This window comes from Mesocricetus auratus, unplaced genomic scaffold (assembly GCF_017639785.1).
Source record: "Mesocricetus auratus isolate SY011 unplaced genomic scaffold, BCM_Maur_2.0 Super-Scaffold_100003, whole genome shotgun sequence".
Lineage (NCBI taxonomy): Eukaryota > Metazoa > Chordata > Mammalia > Rodentia > Cricetidae > Mesocricetus > Mesocricetus auratus.
This window is the reverse complement of record NW_024429188.1, coordinates 102062906-102085631: the sequence shown is the minus strand read 5'-3', so window position 1 is coordinate 102085631 and position 22726 is coordinate 102062906. Positions and strand designations below refer to the sequence as shown.

General features: G+C 44.4%; 1 protein-coding gene across 1 annotated transcript; it reads right to left on the bottom strand.

Annotated features, from left to right (window-relative positions):
• Nucleotides 1-1012: 1012 nt before the first annotated feature.
• Nucleotides 1013-20731, bottom strand: LOC121139871 (embryonic testis differentiation protein-like). The gene is made up of 3 exons (XM_040743895.1): nucleotides 20585-20731; nucleotides 2156-2200; nucleotides 1013-1340 (listed from the first exon to the last, which is right to left on the bottom strand). Exon 3 carries the CDS (start codon nucleotides 1298-1300, stop codon nucleotides 1118-1120), a length of 183 nt encoding a protein of 60 aa, XP_040599829.1. The 5' UTR covers nucleotides 1301-1340; nucleotides 2156-2200; nucleotides 20585-20731; the 3' UTR covers nucleotides 1013-1117.
• Between the last annotated feature and the right edge of the window lie 1995 nt (nucleotides 20732-22726).

The window sequence follows — 22726 nt, the reverse complement described above, 5'->3', positions numbered from 1 at the left end:
CAGTATAAGTGGTGGGGTCCCAAAAATTGACAAAAGATCTGGGACATCCCTGCTTTCACTGTCAGGAGCCCCACAAGAAGACCAAGCTACACAGCTGTAACACATATGAAGAGGGCTTAGGTCAGTCCCATGCAGGCTCCCTGGTTGTCGCTTCATTCTCTGTGAGCCCTATAAGCCCAGGCAGGTTAGCTGATTCTGTAGATTTTCTTGTGGTGTCCTTGACCCCTCTTGCTCTTATAGTCTTTCCTCCTCATCTCTGGCAGGATTTCCCGAGCTCCACCTAGTATTTGGTTGTGGATCTCTGTATCTGTTCCCATCAGTTGCTGGATGAAGCCTCTCTGATGATAACTGGACTAGGCCCCAATCTACGAGTATAGTGGCCAGCAAGGGTACTCTCCTGGAGCCATTAAGGGATGGGGACTTGTCATTTCTTAATTCCCAATTTCTTACACAATTTCCATTCTGAATTTCTCAGAGTGAGTATGATTTGTTTAGAACACTCGTTTAGAGCTTTTTGAATAGGAGTCATTGCACCAGTGCTCATGGTTATGAGCTCTATGTGCTTTGGTCAAAGGAATTTTTCCCGTGCATTGAGATCTGAATAGGTTTGCTTAACATGACACAGTTAATATCATGACAGTTCTCTGGGAATACCGATCAACTCTAAATTGCGAGTATTCTAAAATGCCAACCTAGCTCTGCTTTGGCCCTCACCAGTGCCCTTCCACCAGGTTGGGTTTTTACAGTGGGATACAGTGGATGTCTCTCTAAAATGGCTAGTGAGGAGAGTTTTGGGTATTGAATGGCTGTGTGCTGCAGAGTTATGCATACACAATTACTTTTCAGATTAGTAGTGGAAGAAACATGATGCACAATGCAACCTCCCCATCCTCCTTGTATCTGAGATCTCACAAGAGGAATATCAAGATGGATACAATATCCTGCCTCATGCAACCCAAGAAAGCCAAGTCAAGAAACACACAATGTACCAAAAGCAGTTGCAATGATGCTTAGTTTAATGGATCAAGCATGAGAGTGTCTTGCGATTCTGCTTCTTTTTAAAACAAACAGTCGTACATAAACATTAATTTTGGCAAAGACTACTCTGTGCAGGTACTTATGCTATGGTACAAACCCATTCAAATAAATTCATATGATTTCTGGGCCTCCCCAGCTGCCTGTCAATCAAATATATCAGGATATTATTGGAAGGTTTTCTGCCTTTTAACTCCCTGGGTGTGATCTGCTCCATGTTTGATTCTGATGAGCTGGGACTGGCTTCAGGCTTTTCTCTATCCATGACTGGTATTATCCAATGGCCTCGGGAACACCAAGAAAGCCTGAAAATATAAAGTCACATAATCCAGTAAACTCAGAGGCCTCTTTATTACTGCCACCTTCCTGTTTTTTGTCTGTCTCTCATACACTGTAGTCAAATAAAGTTGCTTTGAGACACGGTTTGATTTGCAATGGCCATCTTATATTTCACATTATCATATCTCACATGATCATATCTTTTATCTTGTCATATCTATTTTGGAAGCTCTGTTCTATACTATTAAAACATTTTTAATGACTGTGTGTGTGTGTGTGTGTGTGTGTATAAGTGTATGCCACAGACTACCTGTGGAGGTCATGAGACAACCACCATGTGGGTTCTAGAGATTGAACTCAGGCCACCAGTCTTTGAGCCATCTTGCTAACCTTCAATTCCTGTTTCTTTGCCTAAATGGAACCTTCATGCCACATTCTAAACTGCTACATTTTGCTTTATTCCAAGTAATAGAAAAGCAGGGTAGCGCCTGCCATGTTCTCTGCATCTGTCAGGGACAAAGTTATAGAAAAACCAGTACAAGAGTCTCGGGAAGAAAGGGACTGAATTTCTGCTGACTCATTTGATTGACATCTAGGGGAAAATGGAAGGTCAATCAAAGACAGCTCTATATATGCCAGGTGTCCTGAGCACTGAAACCTAGATACTGACACAAGAAGGCATAGTCCAGACTGTTCGTGGCCCCCGTACCTTGGACACTTTCTAGGAGTGTTTCTTTTATCAGCTTAAACACCAAACTACGACCCTCCCTCCCCAGTACCCAGCAAGGTCAGGACATATTCACAGATGATCTTGATGGTGGAACAAAACCTTCCATGTTACCTGTTTGTCAGGATGCTTGTTAAAGCTCTCAGACCGCTGTAGCACCTGTGGGAGAAACAGGCCGATGACACAAGGATTGAGAGTCAAAGGTCCCCATCACAAAATTTTCTTCTTCTGTGTCTCAGAACCTGATTGGCCAGTTCTCCAGGGAGTTAGGATGATGCACAATGGACTAAGAACTCTCAAACCAACCACTAGTCAGTTCTCCTGGTCCAGGGCTGACTCTGGTAAGCAAGAGCCATTACAGATACCAGACATTACTCAAGCATTAACTTTCTCCATGGTTGTTATCTGGATGGGCTAGTCAGTTCTCTTGGGATCAGAGCTTTTCCCTAGTCTTTTAAAATATCTTCACATTAAACCTCGTGAATGAGGAGTTTGCAGAACGTGGGGCACCATAGCAGGTCCCTTAGCAATGCTCAATGATTTTGGCTTTCAGATCCAATTAGGAACTTTGTTCCATGTAATTATTTCTCACTATACAGACAAGCTTGCTTTAAAAAAGTGTGTGTGTGTGTGTGTGTGTGTGTGTGTGTGTGTGTGTGTGTGCACGTTTGCAAGTGCCCACAGAGGCCAGAAGAGTGCATCAGATACCCTAGAGCTGATGTTCCAGTTTTTGAGCCTTCAGAGAGTGCGTGCTAAGAACAGAGCCCTTGTCCTCTGCAGGGGAAGCAAGCACTTTTACGTGCCTAGCCATCTATTTCTTGCATATTTTATATTACACAGTTTATCAGTGGGGTGTTCTGTTGCCGTAATATTTGCCAGGAATAGTCACAATTACCACAATGTAGAGTTTTCCATGTCTGTAATCTATAGCAACTATAGCTGTAAGCATTGATGCTTGACCCAGGTGAATATTGTCTGTTGGTGGGGCTGAATTCTTGCATGCCATGAGAGGGTTTATAGTGAGGACAGAACTTTGTTTTTGATATTGCTGCCTTCGGGAGAAAATGAAAAAAATTTTTTGGCCCCACACTGAATACCCAACTCAGTCCATGCAAAAAAACCACCAAAAAACAAAATAATAACAACATCCTGAGGAAGTGTAAACACAGATAGATGCCTAGTAGAGGGACCCAGGTCACATTCATTGAATTAAACAGGGTTCTCTAAAGAAACAGAATTTTATATATAATGTATAAATATACATATATATATATGATTTATTGGAATGGCTTCCAGGTTGTGGTCTTACTAATATCAACAGTGGTTTTCTACCAACAGTACCAACAGAAGGTCCAAGAATCTAGGCGTTATTCAGTCCATGAGGCTGGATGTCTCATCTGGTCTTTAGTACATGCTGGAAACCTGAAGAAATTGACTCTAATGCCAGTGAAGGAATGAACTTGCTGTCAAGAGCAAGAGCAAGCTGGCAAAGAAAGACAGCAAGCTTCCTTTCCCACATTCTTTATATAGGCTGCCAGCAGGAGGTGTAGCCTAGATTAAAGGCAGATATTCCTACCTCCAAAGATCTGGATTAAAGGTGTAGCTTCCCACCTCAAAGAGCTGGATTATTAGTGGGTCTTTATACTGAATGGTTTAGTTAACAGAAATTCCCTCACAAGTGTGCCCAGCCATTTGGTTTTAGTTAATTGTAGATGTAATCAAGTTGACAACCAAGAAATAGCCATCACAGGTCCACCTGTTGTCAACGTGACACACAATCATGTCTATATCTATGTCTACCCATACTCCATACCACTGAACTCCTGACAATTTCACTGAAGTAGAAAGCCCTTGAATTTTTTGGGGGGGTTATTTCTCATACTTTGGTGCACTTATGTGTTACCAAGGAGTCCAAAATGATTGCTACCTACTGGTCACTTGTTTCAATCAGCATGCTGTCAATATAATGCACTAGTGTGATACCTTGTGGAAGACACAGATGATCAAGATCCCTTCTAAGTTATGCCATAGGTCTGGAGAATAAATGTATGCTTGAGGTGTAACTGTAAAGGTATATTGCTGGATTTGCCAACCCTGGTGGTCCTTATAGACAGGTACCATGAGAAAGACATTTGCTAGATGAATATCTGCATGCCATCTACCAGGAAATGTGTTAATCTTCTCAAGTAAGGACACTCCATCTGGTACAACAGCTGTAATCAGAGTCACTACATGACTGAGGTTTCAATAGTCAACTATCATTCTCCACAAACCATCTGTCTTCTGCATAGATGAAGATACTAAAGGGAGATAGGAGAATTAAAGGGAACCACCACCCCTGAGTCTTTCAAGTCCTTGATGGTGACTCTAATTTCTGCTGTTCCTACAGGGATGTGATACTGGTTTTGATTCATTGTTTTCTTTGGCAGAGGCAACTTTAATGGTGCTTTTCCAACCACAATAGCACTCACTCCACAGGTCATAGAACCAATTTGAGAATTCTAACTACTTCTAAGTATATCTATCCCAATTATACCTTCTGGGACTGGAGAAATAACTACAGAATAAGTTCAAGAAGCCACTGGAACTACTGAGTCAGACTTCAGCCAACACTCTTCTATTCTGTTCTGTTACTGTGAAAAGACACCATGACCAATGCAACTGTTACAAAAGAAAGCATCTAATTGGGGGTTGCTTACAGTTTCAGAGATTTAGTTCATTATCATCATGGCAACGGAACACGGTGGGATGAGTGGTGCTGGAGAAGTACCTGAGAGCTGCATCCTGATCTACAGGTGGGGAGAGAGACAGAGAGAGAGAGAGAGAGAGAGAGAGAGAGAGAGAGAGAGAGAGAGAGAGAGAGAGAGAGAGAGAGAGAGAGAGAGAGAGAAAGAGAGAGAGAGATACACACAGAGAGGGAGAGAGACAAAGACAGAGAGAGACAAAGAGATACACAGAGAGACTAGGGCTGCTATGGGCTTTTGAAAACTCAAAGCCCATAGTTCCTCCAACAAGGTCATACCTCCCAACCCTTTTTCAAACAGTTCCACTCCCTGACGACCAAGCATTCAAATATATGAGCCTATGGGGGCCATTCTTATTCAAAGTATCACATAATCACTTTCTTCAAAGGTAGGGAAGTTCAGTCATTTGTGTTTCCCCCTACTACACATGACAGGGACTGGAGAGATGTTTCAGTGGTTAAAAATATTTGCTGTTCTCCCAAAGGACTCAGGTTTGGTTCTCAGCATCATGTCAGGTGGCTTACCACTGTCTACAACTCTAGCACCAGGGGATCTGACACCTACACCTTTATGGGCACCTGCATGCATGTGTGTACATGCTTTCCCATAGGCATACTTACACATAAATAAATCATGAAATAAGTCTTTTTAAAAGTTCCTCAGGCAGCTTTGTTCAGGTACTGAAACATACTGGAGAGGAATAATAATGTAGTATAAGGAATTTTGTTAACAACAAAAGGAGTGGTCAATTGCCTTGATTATTTGGACTACTTTCATCTAAACCAAAGCAATCATCTGAAATGTGGGCCAGGCGAGCTTTATTTTTACAATATAAATGCATTTAAAAGGCGTATGATTCGCTGGAATATAAAAATACAAGACCAGTCAGGCATGGGTGGTGCATGCCTTTAATCCCAGCACTCGGGAGGCAGAAGGAGGCGGATCTCTGTGAGTTCGAGTCCAGCCTGGTCTACAGAGAAACCCAGTCTCGAAAACATTAAAAACAGACCTTCTTATATCAATCACAACCATAAATCACATGCAAAAATGACTGACAAAACAAGAAGAAAATATTTGTGAGACTTTTATGGACTTTCTGCTTGTGTACTAACATAATATCTTAAAACTTCTTTTAGAAAAAGAGGACTAACTTGAAAATTCCATTATTCCATAAGTTAACCTAAATGTAGTGCATCCTTCGTTGGAAAGCAGAATGGGACTTTGAATGTGTGCAGTTTTGGATGGCTATATCCTAAAATTATTTTGAAGGGGACACAAAACGGATTTTCCCAGAGTGGAGCTTATTTTACTGGCTATCAGCAGTCACTGTTTAGGATTAGCAATCGATGCAAGTATTCTTGCATACAAATGTTTTAAAGATTTATTTTTATTCATGTGTATGTGCACCACACGCATGCAGGTGCCCAAGCAGAGCTGAGAGCATCAGATCCCCTAGAACTGGGATTACAGGTGGTTGTGAGCTACTTGATGAAGGTGCTGAGAACCAAGCTGGGGTCTTTTACAATAGCAGCAAACATGCTTATCCACTTAGCCATCTCCCCAGCCCCAAATTTCAATGTTTTAGAACTCAATTAGTGTAAATGTTGGCTCAAGCAGTTTGCACTTTGATTCAGTTATGACATCAAATTATAGGATTAGAACTGTGTGTCCTAAGACTGAGCGTACAAAATTACTTAGGACAGGCGTGTTCAGAAGGGACATATGGAGTATCTTCTCTAGATAACTGGATTCCAGCACCACTGACAGGCATTCTCTATTGAGTTGTCTTGTCCACAGCCTTCGTGAAGCTGAGTCATCATGGATAAAAGATGCTCTGCCATCAGCCCCAGCACAGACATCCCAAGGCTGAAGAGGAAGGCAGATCAATACCTGAAGGTCAATCTGACCTCTCAGACCATGCTTAGTGTTTTCCTTGGTAGAAAACTTGGTAGGCACAGGAGAGATATACACCTGACAGAATGGCTGTGGTCACTGACACAAACAACACCTGGCTGGAGTTGGCCTTCACCAAAATACCACATGTCCTACCCAGCTGTGTTTCCTGGGAATGGCAAGAAAACTAGTAAGATGACATGGATCAACAAATCATTCCCCTAATGGAGCCATTAAAACGGAACCTGCTTTTTCTCTCCTTGAGCTTGACATGGCTTTGTTTCATTTCACCTGTCCCAGCTAGGTACAACCCAATGGCTACAGACATGTGATCTCTGGCCACTCATTCTTGCAAAGGTGTTTAGTAACATTGCAGAGTAAGGGGGATTTGGAATCAGAGCAGCTGTTGAATCTGCTGAGGGCAAGCATGAAATGCAGGGGATCTTGGACCTAGCCAATGAAATCCACTTTGTTACCTTGTGTGCAGCTGGAGTGTATTCCCAGGAGAACCCTTTGGGAGACTGTGAAGAAAACAACCCCCCTTAGATTCCTCCTAGCCACAGCGTGAGAAAGCTTTGGAATGTAGCCAGCCAACACCCCACTGCCATTGCTAAAGGATATCTTGTTGCAACAATATAAATTCTGTTCCTTTCAGCTAGCCTTGACTTACACCCAGAATGCCTGTAGGACGAAAACCAGGACTATACCCTGGATGTTTCCTCTAAGAGATGGCCAGATCATACCCGAAAGGTTGTGATACACGAGATCTGGAAGTTTAGTGGTGTTAATGCTGCAGTTCAAGGGTCCTCACTTTAGGAACCACAGAGGAGGGGGAAGGACTGGGAGGAGAAGGCATCTTGTAGGAAGCTGCAGGTACAAAGTCCCTCGGATTTATAGGCATAGTTTCCAGAAACAGAAGCATCAGAATGGTGACAGTGGTGATAGCAAAGTGGGGATTGAATTGGGTGATGCATTAAGTGAAACAGGCAGGTCCCTGGCCACACAGTCTGGCAGGCTGACTGGAGAGTTCGCATTTGGTTTGAAATAGAATAAGGAGGTTGGAGGTTGGAGCGATGGGTCAGCAGTTAAGAGGGGTTCTTGCTCTTGCAGAGGACCTGAATTTAGTTTCCAGCACCCATGACAGATAGCTCATAACAGCCTATAACTCCCACTTAAGAGGATGTTCTCTTCTGGACTAAAGTTATCTACACACAGTCATGCAAGCACACACATAAATAATGAAACAATTTTAAGTAAAGACTTTGGAGTGATATAAGCATCTGGTTTGTATCTTAACATGCCCCATCTGGCTGCCAAAGCAGAAGGAAATGATGGAGAACTGCATGGAGCCCAGGAGCCCCTTAGGGAGTCCACTCAGGCATGTAGTCCAAAGTCAGCAGTGCTTGGACAGGGCTGATGGCGGGGGCATAAAGAAGCAAAGGACATATCTCAATGGTTGTGTATAGGCTCTCACTTTCTAGGATCGCTTGGGTCCACCTTTCAACCCTAGAAACCCAGTCTCTTCGCTAAAGGAATCACACCTCTACATCAGCTGCTTGAGGAAGAAGCAACATGTGCATCAGTTAACTCTATCTCCCATTGTCGCCCTGGTTGCCTGCAGAGCACCTTAAAATAATTGCCTGGTTGAAACACTTAATGGTTTACCATCCGGGGGGGCATTTCTGACTTCATTTAATTTTTCTAAATGCTGGAAGGGAAAAAGGTAGAGATGTAGCCATTTTTAGATGAAGGTTAGAAAATGGAGGTTCAGAAAGGGAAGGGTTTTTCGTCTCTTTCTTTTTTGCTCCATGCTGAGGAGGCAAACGAACTTTGATGACTGCACCCACAAACCTCAGATAGCTGTCTAATGATCTGCAAGTGGTATTTGCAGCCATTCCCAAGACTATGGCTGATCCACCAGAAATATTATGTACATACCTACGGAAGAAAGTACAATTTAGGAAAGGTCCAAATAGCTACTCAGCAGATTACCATGATTCAGACCAAATCAAAGTATGGAGAGGTACATTGCGTTTCTAGGAAATGTCCTGTGCAGCACAAGAAAGAGGAATGTGAGCATCCCAAACTCTCCAAATGCTGTTCCTCCTCTACTCTACTGCAGATGATGAACTGTACAAGGATGCAGCATTTTAGACCTCAGGGTGGGAGCTTGAACCAGAAACAAAGGAGGTTTCTGCTGCTTACTGCCTTGTTTTCAGGTTCACATTCAGCTACTATCCTCATACAGCCTAGGACTCCTGTCTAGAGATGGCAGTACCCATAGTTGGCTGGGCTTTCTTGAATCAAGCAATCAAGAAAATGTTCCCCAGACATGCCTCCCTCAGCTGAGTTCTCTCTTCACAAGTGTATCAAGTTGACAACCAAGATTAGCCACCACAAGTCTCCTGCCACTCAACTTGACACAAAGCCACATCACTGTTAAATGACAACCTTTCATTTCTTGTCCTGCTTGGGACTTGGTCTTGGTCTTCTTGCGGGACTCCTAACTGTGGGAGCAGGGGCTGTCTCTGACTCTGTTGCCTGCTTTAGGGACCCTTTCTCCTAACAGGATGCCTTATCTACTCTTAACATGTACAATATAAGGAACAGTCCAATTTTTAAAGGGTCCACAGTCTTTACAATTTTTAATGCTTTTAAAGTTCAATGTCCCTCTTTAAAAATAGCGAGTCTCTCAGCCAGGCAGTGGTGGCACACGCTTTTAATCCCAGCACTCAGGAGGCAGAGACAGGTGGATCTCTGAATGTAAGGTCAGCCTGGCCTACAAAGTGAGTTCCAGGACAGCCAGGACTGTTACACAGAGAAACCCTGTCACAAAAAAATCCAGTCTCTGAACCAACATCCTGGGAACCTGCATGGGTCTGAGCTAGGCCCTCTGCATAGGCGTTACTGCTGTAGCTTGGTCGTCTTGTGGGGCTCCTAATAATGGAAGCAGGGGCTCTGTTGCATGCTTTAGGAACCCTTCCTCCTGGCAGGATGCCTTATCCAGCCTTAATGGAAGAGGAAGTGCCTAGTTTCACTGCTACTTGATATGCCATGGCTGGTTAATATCCATGGGAGGAAGAGGAATGGATTGGAGTGGGAAGCGTCGAGGGAGGGAGTAAGAGGAGAGGAGGGATGGGTACTGTGGTTGGGATGTAAGAATATACAAAAAATAAATACAAAAAATCCAAAACCTCTTAACTATGGGTTCCTGTAAAATAAAAATAAGTTATATATTTTGTTCAAAGTCTCTTTAACTGTGGGCCCCTATTAAAGAAAAATAAGATACATACTTTTTATTTCAAATAAGAACTAGAGCACAGTTACAATCAGATAGGAGCAAAACAAAACCAACAGTGTAAACAACTTGGTTCCAACACCTGGTACTCACTTATGATCATCTGGCTCCAAAAGGCTTGGGAAGCTCCACTTCTCTGGCATACCATCAGCAGCACACACAGTGTGATTTGTAGGCAGGTGGTTGAGCCAGAGAAGTAGAGAATCTCACCTTCTGAGTTCCCAAAGAACACCCCATTAAATCTGAGCACTTAATGGCGTTACCAACTCAAAGCCCCAAATGCTTCCACAACCCTCCTGCAAACAACATGGTTACATTCAGCACAGCAGAGGCCACTTCTTGAAAGCAAATTCTACCCCGTTTTTCTGTCTGCTGCTGTGATAAGCATCATGAGCAACAACAGCTTGAGAAGGAACTGTTGTTTCATTACATTAACCAAGTAGGGCTGCTGTTTATGTTCCTGCTCCCAGGTTCACATTCAACTGCTTACTTTTCTTCTGCAGCCCAGGCCCACCTGCCCAGGCATGACACCACCCACAGTGGGCTGAGCCCTCCTACAGCAATCAGCAGTCAAACAAATGCCAACAGACATGCCCACAGACCAATTCAATAGAGTGATTTCTCAGTTGAGTTTCCCTTTTCCCAAGTGTATCAAGTTGACACCCAAGAGTAACTACCACAGCAATTAATTTTGAATATCCCTCTGGATACAGATGCATTTCTTTACTGTCTTTTCCAAGTCAAATGAGTCTTTATCATAGATCACATTCCATTTCTACTCATCTGGGACTCCTCGCAGGCTAAAATACACTCAACTCATCTTGGAGGAAATCCACTTATTTCCTAAATAAATATCCACTTACTTATGTATACGACTGGCACATTCATTGAATATTAAACATCAAAGGGCCCCCCACCCTTTACCCATACCTTCTTACACCTTTCCATGAAGCTTTCTAGTCGCCAGACCTCCTCAGTAGGGTGAATGTGAATTTACCTACAAGTGCATTTAAATCAGGGTTTTATTACCACTGAGAAATGGTCACATAAAGCCATCAATATATGTAGCCATGACCAGGGCCTCTGGGTTATACACTTTCCCTGTTTTTTTTTTTTTTTTGTGGCAGGTTTGGCACATGTCATTATCTTGCTTGGTTCTGGATAAAACAATTTTTGTTCACACTTTTAACATTTGCAGGAGGCAGAGACTACCTCTTTTGATAATGGATTTGTGCTGATTAGCATGTGGGTTTATTTATCCATGCTCCTGTATGGTCAAGGACACCAAGAACAGTATATATTCAGGACACTTTCTTTTTTCTTTTTTCTTTTTCTTTTTCTGGAGCTGAGGCCTTACCCAGTGCCTTTCACTTGCCGGGCAAGTGCTCTACCACTGAGCTAAATCCCCAATCTCTCGGGACACTATCTTTTCACTATTCACACTATTTTTATCTTTAAAAATGCAGGGTCCTATGCAACACATTAAGCATGATAACACGAGGGAATGCTATACTCTAGAATTTGGTTCCTGTGGACTGTTTCTGTTTCTCCTCATAAGGTGTGGGAACATGGTGGTCCCTCTCCTGTGGTCATATCCTGAGCTCCCTAAGGGGCTCAACCAGAGCCTCTGAGACCCCCTCCTAACACACACACACACACACACACACACACACACACACACACACAAACACTAGCTGTAGAAAAAGGGTTTTAAGCATCCGGTCATAACAAAACTAGACAGGTAGGATCTCGAGTTAGACACTGGCAGGGACAGACATCTCTGTTAACCTAATCCTGCTTGGTCACTGGTGTAGATTGCCGTACACACAGCCCTATGAAGTAGAAGGAAATTGGAGGGTGACCCTTTACAATCAAATGCTCTGCTTTTATAGTCCTGTAAAGGAAGAAAATGCCTTCTGCCTCTTGTCAGCCCCTCTTCTAATGCATGATCCAACAGGTAGGGTCCATTTGGACAACTCTAGGCTGGTTGTAAGGAAGACAGGTGGTTTGGTTCCAACCAGTTGTCACTGGATTTGACAGCAAGTTCCCTGTTCAGAGTGGAAGAGTAGATCATGATGGCCTCGAACTCACAGATCTGCCTTCCTCTGCCTCCTGAGTACTAAGATTAAAGGCGTGCGTCACCACATCCGGAAAGCTGAGTTCAATTTCATAGAGAAGCAGATGCAGCTGGTGCATAGATATTGGTGGATTATCATGCATTGTTTAAGCTCACCAAGAAGCTGACTCTGGGGACAAGAGTATTCCCACTACAGATGCAAGCATGTTTATGTCAAAATGTTCTCCAAACTCTGTCCTAGGTCAGGCTGACCCTCTGACTCTGTGACAAGGAAAGAGGACAACAAACACTCAAAAATAAAGGTGTGTAGGTTACCCATGATGGTAGCTAAGGGGTAAGTTATTTCTAGTTGAAGTTGTTATTGTCTCATGACAAAGACATTTATAGTAAAAACAGATGATGGGATACTACCCCTTAGAAAAGAGAGACAGGACTTTCTCCTTAGAAGTCTTTAAAACAGTAAATGTAGCAGAGTAGTTTTATTAGAATTATTCTTGGTTTCTGTGGAAGGTTGTAAACATAGGTTTTAGGATGTATCTGCCAATTTTCTCTATTAGCTACTCTCATTGATTCACAACCAAGAGTATGGCTAGGGTAGATCATTCTCTGGACTGTAAACCTTTAAAACAAATGGCAAAAATGGGGCTGGAGAGATGGTTCAGTGTTCACTTGTTCTTGCAGAGTGCCCGGGTTCAGTTCTCTATACCCATACCATGGTGTCTCACAACCATCCATAAATCCAGTTTCCAGGGAATTCTATGCCCTCTTTTGAGGCACAAGGCATGCGCATGGTGCACAGACATGCATTGAAACACATCAAAATGAAATAAATGAATCGAAAACCATTTAAAAACCAAAACAAAGGGGACGAAAATCATGAAAAGTCCCAGGATAAAAAGGAAACAAACCTGACAGCATCTCTCAGTCCCTACTCATTTCTCAGGGAGAAAACAAAATATAAAAAGAACATAAAGATAAGAGATCCAAAAGAAGTTTGTAAGATCTCTCAAGAAAAGGTCCAACTATGCCAGTTTTGAGTTACATACTGGGAAATATTAGAGAGAGAAAAATGAAGTCTGCGTTTGGAAAAAGAAAGTCCAGCCTATTCTATCCTGTCTTCTCCCTTAGACTATTAAGCAACCGAGGGCTTTCCTTGGAGTGATGAGCTTCTGCAGGATCTGAGTTCCCTTCTACCAACTTCTAAGGAGACTCCGGAACACCCCTCCCCCACTCCAGCCCTAACCCCCCAGCCACTCAAAGAGGCACCCACTGGGGCCTCCATTTTGGGATTACCCACTGAACCTCAAATTTTCCTTTTGTATAACTGAGATAAGGGATTTTAATGCAAATATTAGGACTGATAGATACCCCAGCTGGAAGGATACCTCAGCCAAGAGCTAGATTCAGCAGCTAAGGAGTGGTAACCCAAAACCTACTGGGTTAAACCTGATATCCCTTCCCTTACAAACATTCTTCTTACTAATCAAATGGAGTTTTCCCTTCCCAAATGGTACATTTGCTAGAGGGATTTATAATTTCTTCCTGTGCAGAACCTGACGGAAATATAGATGACCAACAATGGTGACCCATCATTTCCAATGGTTCAAACTGCAGCCCAGCTAGTTCAGGTTGTGAAGCCTGTCAAAAGACTAACTCCCAAAGCAGTCACCTGCCTCCCCTTGGCATGCAGAGATGTGAAAACTATCCGGGGGAAGATTGACAAATGAATTTTACCTCCTTACTGAGGCGATTTAAAGCCCATCTGCTACTGGCATGGCTAGATACTTTCACCAGATGGGTTAAAGCCTTCCCTTGCCAAACAGAAAGAGTACATGAAGTGCTTAAGAGGCTCTTAAATGAAATTGTTCCCAGGTTAGAATACCTAGACACATACAGAGTGACAATAGGACAGACTTCAAATCAGGAATCATTAGAGGGGTTTCTGGGCCCTGAGAAGCCAATTTAACCTCTACTGGAATCTCCAGTCTTCTAGAAAAACAGAGCAAATAAAATGAACTACTCAAAAGACATCACACTAAATCAGTGCAGGAAGCCCAGATTCCTCAGGTGAAGTTATTGTTATTAACTTTGGTATAATTGAAGAGTACCCTGGGTCCATTGGGACTAACTTCTTCGAAGCTTTTCTGGGTCTTTCCTTTGAGAGATCTACTTCATGACTTGAGATAATCCTACATCACTCATTTAGCCAGGATTCAAAAAACAGTCTCAGAGCTCAGGCAGGGAGCCCCTTATGGGATAGAGATAAGACCTACCACATTATGTTCTAGAGATCTCTTCTTGATCAAATCCTTCAAGGAGAACACCCTGTCTGGATGCCAACTGGGAGGGTTCTTACCTTACATTTACCCTTACAGCCATCAAGGTAGCTAGTGTCAATTCCTAGATTCATCATATCAGAGTCAAGATGCAACCCTTGTCAAAGATAGATACAGACAATAGTCCCACAAGCTAACTCTTACCTCCTGGGAGCCACTGGAGGACCACAAAGTACTGTTCAAGGGGCAGCTGCATGGTTTGTAAATGAGCCATTCTCTTCTGAATCTATACCTCTTCCATTCTGGTTTCTTCCTCATAGTAGTGTCTATGTCAGAGGGAGTATTTACTGTTGCTCCCCCTGAGGGGACCTTGCCCAATCAACTGTCACTATGTGGGTCCTCCCTAGGAATAAGTGCTCTCCTCTGGACTACCTTCATATATAGACACTCTTCTTAGTGATGCCATTTCTTTTAGAAGAAGTGCTACAGAACCCAGTGTACTTACTGAACTCTAGAGCCAGACTCCCAGGGATGGGTGGACAAGACGGCTATCCATGGCCCTTTCACTGATTTAGGTGATGTTGGGACATACACTCCAGTTCCTGGTAAGGAGTATAGGAAGACACAGCACTCTGCCTCTTATTCTTTGGGAGCACCTCTTGCTGTGGAATAGAACAGGGTCACCTTGAACCTGTACAAAGGGGAATCTTTTCCAGGGACCTTTTCTTATCTTGACTTGGACTCCCAAAAGAACACCCCTTTCAATGCTTCTCTGATAGTTTGCATTAGGAATCAAAATTGTCATATTTCCGCTTGTGTTATCACCAATATGATAAGGACTCCTGGACAGGAACAGCTGGCAGATTGTAAGGTCTATTCCCAGGGAGGAATATCTAAGTGCAGGGTTCATGAACCCAATCAGTAATGTGAAGTTCATTGTGTTATAGAACACTTGTCCCCAAAACTTTCTGCCACATACCTGTAAGATACAGAATTTCCTAATAGACAAACTCAACTTCTAGGAATGACATGATGGTCCCATCTAGCTCCTCAAATCAATCTTGCCTTGCAGGCTGGATTGAGCAAGATACAGTGAATCCAGAAGAATTCTGGAACAAATTTCACTTGATGGGGCGGATGACTCTGGGAGACTCTACGACACACCCAGATTTTTGCTTTCCATGGAGACATAGCTACTACACTTACATTTCAATAAGATATTTCCAGGTTCTTGATCTATCACTTTTACTCTAACCATACTCTGGCCATAGTCTTTCAATATACCCAGTTTCTCCGGTGGCTATCCCAGACGAGGCCCAGAAAAACAACGATGAAGTGCATCCCCCTCCATGATCCCATACATTTTAGCCTTTTCTCATAATAGGGGACTTACTAGAGGGAATAAATGCAGGCCTAGAGATTGCAGAGCAACTAGACTAGGCCACTTCATATAGAAGAGGATTCCCTATCTGGCATAAAACATAAAGTCAGCTTATCATTTTTTGGCGGGGGTGTAGAAGGCAGGACCGTTTTAAGGAAGGAAAAAACAGAGTTGGAGGAATATGCAAGGAACACAAAATAGATTTCCCAAGAATATATCTCCACCTCTAGCTTGGTAGAGAGTGTCCACCCTGGCCCAATACGTTTCTGCTAGATATCTTAATTCAAGTAAAATGTGAGCTGTTTGTTCATTAGGTAATGTCCCATCCTCCTGAACATGGAGAGAAAATATAAGCGTACTTTTGACACTTACAGAACATCTCCACTATTGAAAATAGCTTCTCATAACTATAATATAAAATCCTGTGTTCCAGCTGCCCATGTTTCCCCAACTGAATGAGGCAATTAAGTTTCCAGTCGGCAAAGTCACAGGATTAGGTACAGTCACCCAGAATATCCATCTCATGGCCATAGCATATCCATGGGTACATCTGCAAAGTCAAAATGACTGCCCTGTACCCTGGGTCTATGCAGACATCTGAGTTCTGTCACAGTCCTCTATATTAGTCCTAAAGACCATCACCTAAGAGTCCTCCTTTCTGGCTGAAACCTTAAAACACTTTCCCTTCTCATCAGGAAGTAGCCAGAATAGTCACTGCCTCCAATCTCTGCTCTCTGAGAGAGGGGAATAGAGGAGGATCAGGAGAACTAGTAATCATTTAGAAAACAGGGACTAGCCCCTTTAAGGGTTGCTCCTTGCAACAGTTAACTGTTGCAACTGTTACTAACTTCTGATGGCTAGAGGGCAATACAGTGAGGGAGAAGGGGAAAACCGGAGAGGGAAGAGCCCTGGGGAGCCTGAAGGAATTCTGACCCAGAGCCAGCAGGAAGATTCCCATCTCTGGGGCTCCTCCCACCCTCCTGATGGGAGCTGGTTTTCTGCCCTAATGAAATCTTCCTATTCTCTTCTTGTTTCTCTCTCTGACCGGTGCTTTTTCACCTTCTGGGTCTGGGGTCCCATGCTCTCCAAATGGAGTTTTCACTTTTGGGCAGCAGCCACTTGTCCCCCGTGTCTGTGGCCCCCACGATCTCCAGCTGTCACTTTTGCTTTCTGGCAGCTGCTGCTTTCACATTCCCTACATCTGCAGCCCTTGATAGCTTCACCTGTCACTTCACTTTCCTGCTGATAGTGGCTGTGACCTCCCTCCAGTCTGTTGATTTAGTGATCTCTGCATGTACAATTCTTTGTCTGTCCCATGGAGCAAACTTGGTGGCACCCCTGGATGGTCCTCCTCACCTAAGACACCGTGACATTGGCCATAAGGTATTAGAGGTGAATCTGGGCCTCTGCTAACACACAACTTCCTGTGTCCTAGAACCATCTTCTGATGTCTGGCTTGGTAACTCTCCCCGTAACTGTTGTGTAGAAGCCAATGTGAGTGGAAAGAGCTGAGAGGAAGAGAGTACACATGGCAGTGTGGCCAGGGTGTGTCATTTCCGAACAGCTGTCTGATCCCTCACATCTCAGGAGAGGCTGTGCTGTGTCCATCTTGGCCTACAAGACCTTATCTTCTGTGTCTTGTAGAATTATGTCTCACGTCTCGTTCCAGTGATGCCTCACGACTTTCAATAGCCCCCACACAGATCTTACAACTACACGTTTTTGTGTGAAGAAGGTCTGTCTCAAATGAGGGGAAGGAAAGTGAATGTACTTGGTGTCTTAGTGGACTTGGATTGAGGCCATGTGATCAGTCCTCCCAGAATTCCTTTCCTTACTGTTACTGTTAGAATCCAGGCAAGACTGCTACTACAGGGCTCCTCCTCCTCCTCTCACAGATATGAATAGGCACGCCAGGGAGGGCATTGTCTATGGATCTCTACCTAACATCCTTCTAGGTGACTGGATTTCTCATCTGGGAAAATTAGTTTACATGAAAGAAAGTATTGGTGGATACACATCCCGCTCCCCACTCCCTTTTCTGCCTGTTGCCTGAAAATAGGAGAGTCTGAATGCAGACTCAGGCTGTGAAAGCATTCCTATGCTCATGTTAGGAGAGACTTCCACTTCTGCTTTGTGAGTTCTGACTCTTTTCTTAAAAGCCTCTGACACACTGTTATCTGTCTATCCATGGCATCAGTAACTCTTATTTTTGAGACAGGGCCTCAAAATGTATGCCAGGCTGGTCTGGAACTCACTCTGTAGACCAGACTGGCCTGGATCTCACAGAAATCCACATGTCTCTGCCTCTCAAGTGCTGGGATTAAATGTATATGACTCCATGTCTAGGAAATGCCTCTTTTCATAAACTTCTTTTACGTCCCAAAATCCATCTCAGTGTCCCCTTGATCCCTAACATGAGACCCTTCAACAGCAATTGAGAGAAATATGCTAACATGAAAAGTCATTACCATCTTAATGGATTCTCCCAGACCCAATGGCAGTCTTTGATAACCCATGTGGTACTAACCATAATTCATGTCAGAGGTACTCTCTCAAAGGTGTAGTTAGCCCCACCTTGTGTTTGGGATGCTTAGAAATTCAAGGAAGAGTGATGACAGGAGCTGCATGGTGGAGTCTATTTTGTGAATGAGGAGCTATCTCTCAATAGATGAGGGAAAAGAGCTCCTGGTAAGAAGTCCAAGTTGCTCATCAATGTTGACATGACAGAGGCTGCAGTTACATGAGGATTATGGGATAACACAGCATGGCCTGGAACGCTGAGGAAGATGGGTGTCTTAGTTACTGTTCTATTGCCGTGAGGAGACACCTTGACCAAGGCACCTTATTGAAGAAAGCACTTAACTGAGGGCTTGCTTATAGTTTCCGAGTTCCTTCATGACCATCATGGTGGGGAGAGTGGCGGCAGCAGGCAGGCATGGTGCTGGAGCAGTAGCTGAGACTTTAGTCTTGATATCCGAAGTGAGACACTGGGCCTGATATGGGTTTTTGAAACCTCAAAGCCCACCACCTGACGATACACCTCCTCTGACAAGACCATCCACTAAACAGTCCACCACCTGGGAAGCAAACATTCACATATACAAGCCCATACGGGCCATGTTGTTCAAATCACCACAATGAATAAGAAGGCTCACACTTGGCTCCAAGATAAGCAAGCTAAAGAGATAAAAGGAAGGACAGGGCTTTCGGTCAATGACAGAAAGCCAGTTTACTCCCTTACCCCAGAAAATCCTCAAAGAACATAAGGGACTATTGTCTATTGTCTTTTCTTATATTCTTGCTTCTTCCTTTCTCTCCCCAGAGTCAGGGTTTCTTTGTGTGGCCCGGGCCATCCTGGAATTCTCTGTAGTCCAGGCTGGTCTTGAACTCAGAGATTCACCTGCCTCTGCGTTCCTGGTGCTGGGATTCACTGTGTGTCCCACCACCACCCAGCTTCTGATACAGTTAATTATAAGAGACTACACTGGAAGTAAGGAGTGTGGAACCAGCATCGCTCTCATAGGAGACAGGTAGGGAAAGGGGCCACAGGTAGATAAGAAAGTCAGCAAATTGCTCATTTCTTCTTTACCCTCCTTACTGTGACAAAGGCTTGGAAGCTTAAAACAAAGGCCTTGGAAGCATCTTCTTCTGCCAGCAGACCCTCCCAGGCTGGACCAGGACACATTTTCCCAAAGCTGTGGACTTATCAGCATCCTCTTCTTTGCTCAAACTGACCAACTCTAAATTATGGGGTAAAGGTCTCACACTGAAGCCTACTAAAGACCCTTACAACACCCCATCATCCAGGAAGGCCTGACTTCAACTTCCTCAGTCCTCTCTCTGCTTTTCAGGGAGATATTTGCTGTGTGTGTGTGTGTGTGTGTGTGTGTGTGTGTGTGTGTGTGTGCGCGCGCGCGCGCGCGCACGCACGCGCGTGAGCAGGAATATAAGAAAAGACAATAGACAATAGTCCCTTATGTTCTTTGAGGATTTTCTAGATAGTACCAGGATGATTTCTAAGAAGTGTCTGCTTAAGAGGACATCTCAGACTCCCACAGGCAAATAGCCAAATATGATGTAACCGAGAAGGACCACAGCTGCGTCTTGGTGGCCATGATAGAGTTAACTTTCTTCTGTGATAAAGCTAGTGCTGGTAATGTAAATGTGGGAACAAAGAGAACATAGCATAAAACAAGAAATCTCCAATTTGGAAGGATGCATCAGTGACAGTCAAAGCCAATAATTAACAAAGTTAGGGTCAGTGATGGTCAGAGAGAAAGACATCAACTACCCCTAACTAGGTGGGCATACGGGAACAGAAAGTGGGCCATGATGATATGTTCAGAGCATATGAACCCTCCATTGGCTTGGTCTATGATAGCCCAGAGAATTAACCAATTATTAGAGATTACTTCAACCATTGTCCAGTTTCTGCCATGATCCTATAAAAATCCCTAGACAGAGGAGCTCATTGACTTGTCCTCTCCAGAAAACCCTTCCCACTCCCAGCAGTTTATCTAACTTCCCATTTTTTTCTTCTTAAATAATTCTTAATAATGTCTGCTTCCACAAGAGTGTTCCGCTTTCATTTTCATCGGCACAAGACTAGGAACTCAGAGCCACTATCTTCAATGACCACTGAGTGTGTGGTGCCCTTCCTTCTTAGGTGCAGGCCTGGGTTGAGTCCATCTAAAGGTCTTGTGCCTTCATCAGTTGAAAGGTTTCCTCGTTTATTCTAACTGCTCCTCAGCGAGGACACATACCATCTTTGCAATGACACATGCTGCCAAGCCTGCGAGAGGGAGGAAGGTGGGCCCCATTCTGCCCAGGGGCCTGAGAGATCATTTCTGTGCTCCTATCTCCAAAAAGCTTACCTTGGCTTTGCTTCTGGGTGTCAACCTGCACCTGGAGTTGTGCTGTGTGCTGAGAGAAGAAACAGATCTCTTATATGGGTCAACCTAGAGTTTCAGAGTCGCCGTCTGGGAGCCAGGGATGTAGGGGCTGAATGTGTCCTTTTCAGAATGAGGACAGCGGCTGCAAGTGTCAGTGGCCTTCCCTTCAAATCCACTCCCCTTCACACACAAAGAAACACAGTAGCTGAGGAGATAAGGGAATCTTGCTTACCAGTAGCCAGTGAGCATGCCCATTCTATCCATGCTGTGCTAACCCGCTTTCCCTCTACAGCACTTCTCCATAACGACTGGTGTATCAGTTTGTATTGTTGTGGGCCTGCCCACATGGCCCTCCCACATGAGAATGGAAACATCTGCCCAGTGCATTCACTCACTTCTGGATTGCCAGTGCTTAGCACACTACATGACAAGTGACAATAACGCAGGCCCAGCGCTTCCTTCAGCTTTCATTGTTGAAGAGATGCAATTTGCTTTTCAGCTTCCAAACTTCGGAAGCTGTAATAATGTTGCAAATGAGAGAGCCTGCTCAGCATCCTTTCATGGGGCTGCCTGGGGTGTCTTTGCCTTTCTTCCTGGAAAACAATTTGAGAATGTGTGCTGCCGGCAATGAATAACATTGTCCCTACAACTCCTCTTTTAGTAATTAGTACATTAAGCTAAGGAGTTCATTATCGACATGCAAAATAATTTAAACATGACAAAGCACACATTGTCTAAGCTTCTGGACCACTGTTAGTTGTCGCGTCTGCTGCGCGGCCTGTGTCCGAGAACGTGCGGAGGGTGTCGGGGATTGACAACACAGAGACTTGTTCAACGGTGTAAAGAAAACTTTAAGCAGGCCCCAAAAAAGGTTCAAGAAAACTTCCTAAGAAAGGCTCCCACCAGAGAAGCTTCTGCTCTCTCCTCTCCCCTGGCTGGTTCTGCTCTGACCCCAGAAACTGATCTGGGCGTGGCAGAAGGGGCAGTTAGTCTTTGGACAAGGTCGAGGTCAGGGTGGTTTCTGTGGGCAGGCCTTTTCCAGGAACTTAATGCCCCCAGGCATTGTATTGTTTTTAGTAAACATGTTTTTAGTAAACATTGTCTTACAGCTGCCTACTCCCAGGCAGAAGGGGAAGTGGGTCTCTGCTCAAGGTCTGGTGTTCCCACAGTTAGTGTTTTCTGATAGGTTTCTTGTGTAATCCAGGTTAACTTCCCTCTTGGGTTTTTCCTCTGGATACTGGGGGATAAAAGCAGGGCCTTGTGCTTGCAAGAGTTCTGCCATCAACCTATACCACAGACATGATGCTTTTTAAAAAAAATGAGTAAGCATCTGAAAACAATGCCCTAGAAATCACTATTAAGCCTTAGAAAATAATGCCGCAGAGCCAGGTGTGCTACTTCACTCCTGTAATTCCAGCACTTGAAAAAAATGAAGACAGGAGGATTAGGAGGCCAAGATCAACTCCATAGTGAGTTTCATGCCAACCTGGGCTACATAGGAATGGCCTGGAGAGATGGCTCAGTGTTTAAGACCATGTACTATGTTTCTAGAGAACTAGAGCTCCAGGAGACCCTGCCTCCCCCTTCCTCCCCTGCCTCCCTCTGCCTCCCCCTGCCTCCCCCTGCCTTCCCCTGTGTCCCCCTGCCTCCCCCTGTCTCCCCCTGCCTCCCTCTGTCTTCCCCTGCCTCCCCTACATCCCCCTGCCTCCCTCTGTCTCCCCTGCCTCCCCCTGCCCCCTGTCTCTCCCTGCCTCCCTCTGCCTCCCCCTGCCTCCCCCTACCTACTCCTGTCTCCCCCTGCCTCCCTCTGCCTTCCCCTGCCTCCCCCTACCTACTCCTGTCTCCCCTGTCCCCCCTGCCTCCCTCTGTCTCCCCTGCCTCCCCCTGCCTCCCTCTGTCTCCCCCTGCCTCCCCCTGCCCCCTGTCTCCCCCTGCCTCCCTCTGTCTGCCCCTGTCTCCCCCTGTCTGCCCCTGCCTCCCCCTGCCTCCCTCTGGCATCTGCACTCATGTGCACAGATACAAACATATATATACAATTTAAAACTTAATAAAAGTATATGTTTAAGAAGAGGGAGGTAAAAATACCTCCACAGGTACAGGGCTTATCTAGTACCCTTACAACTG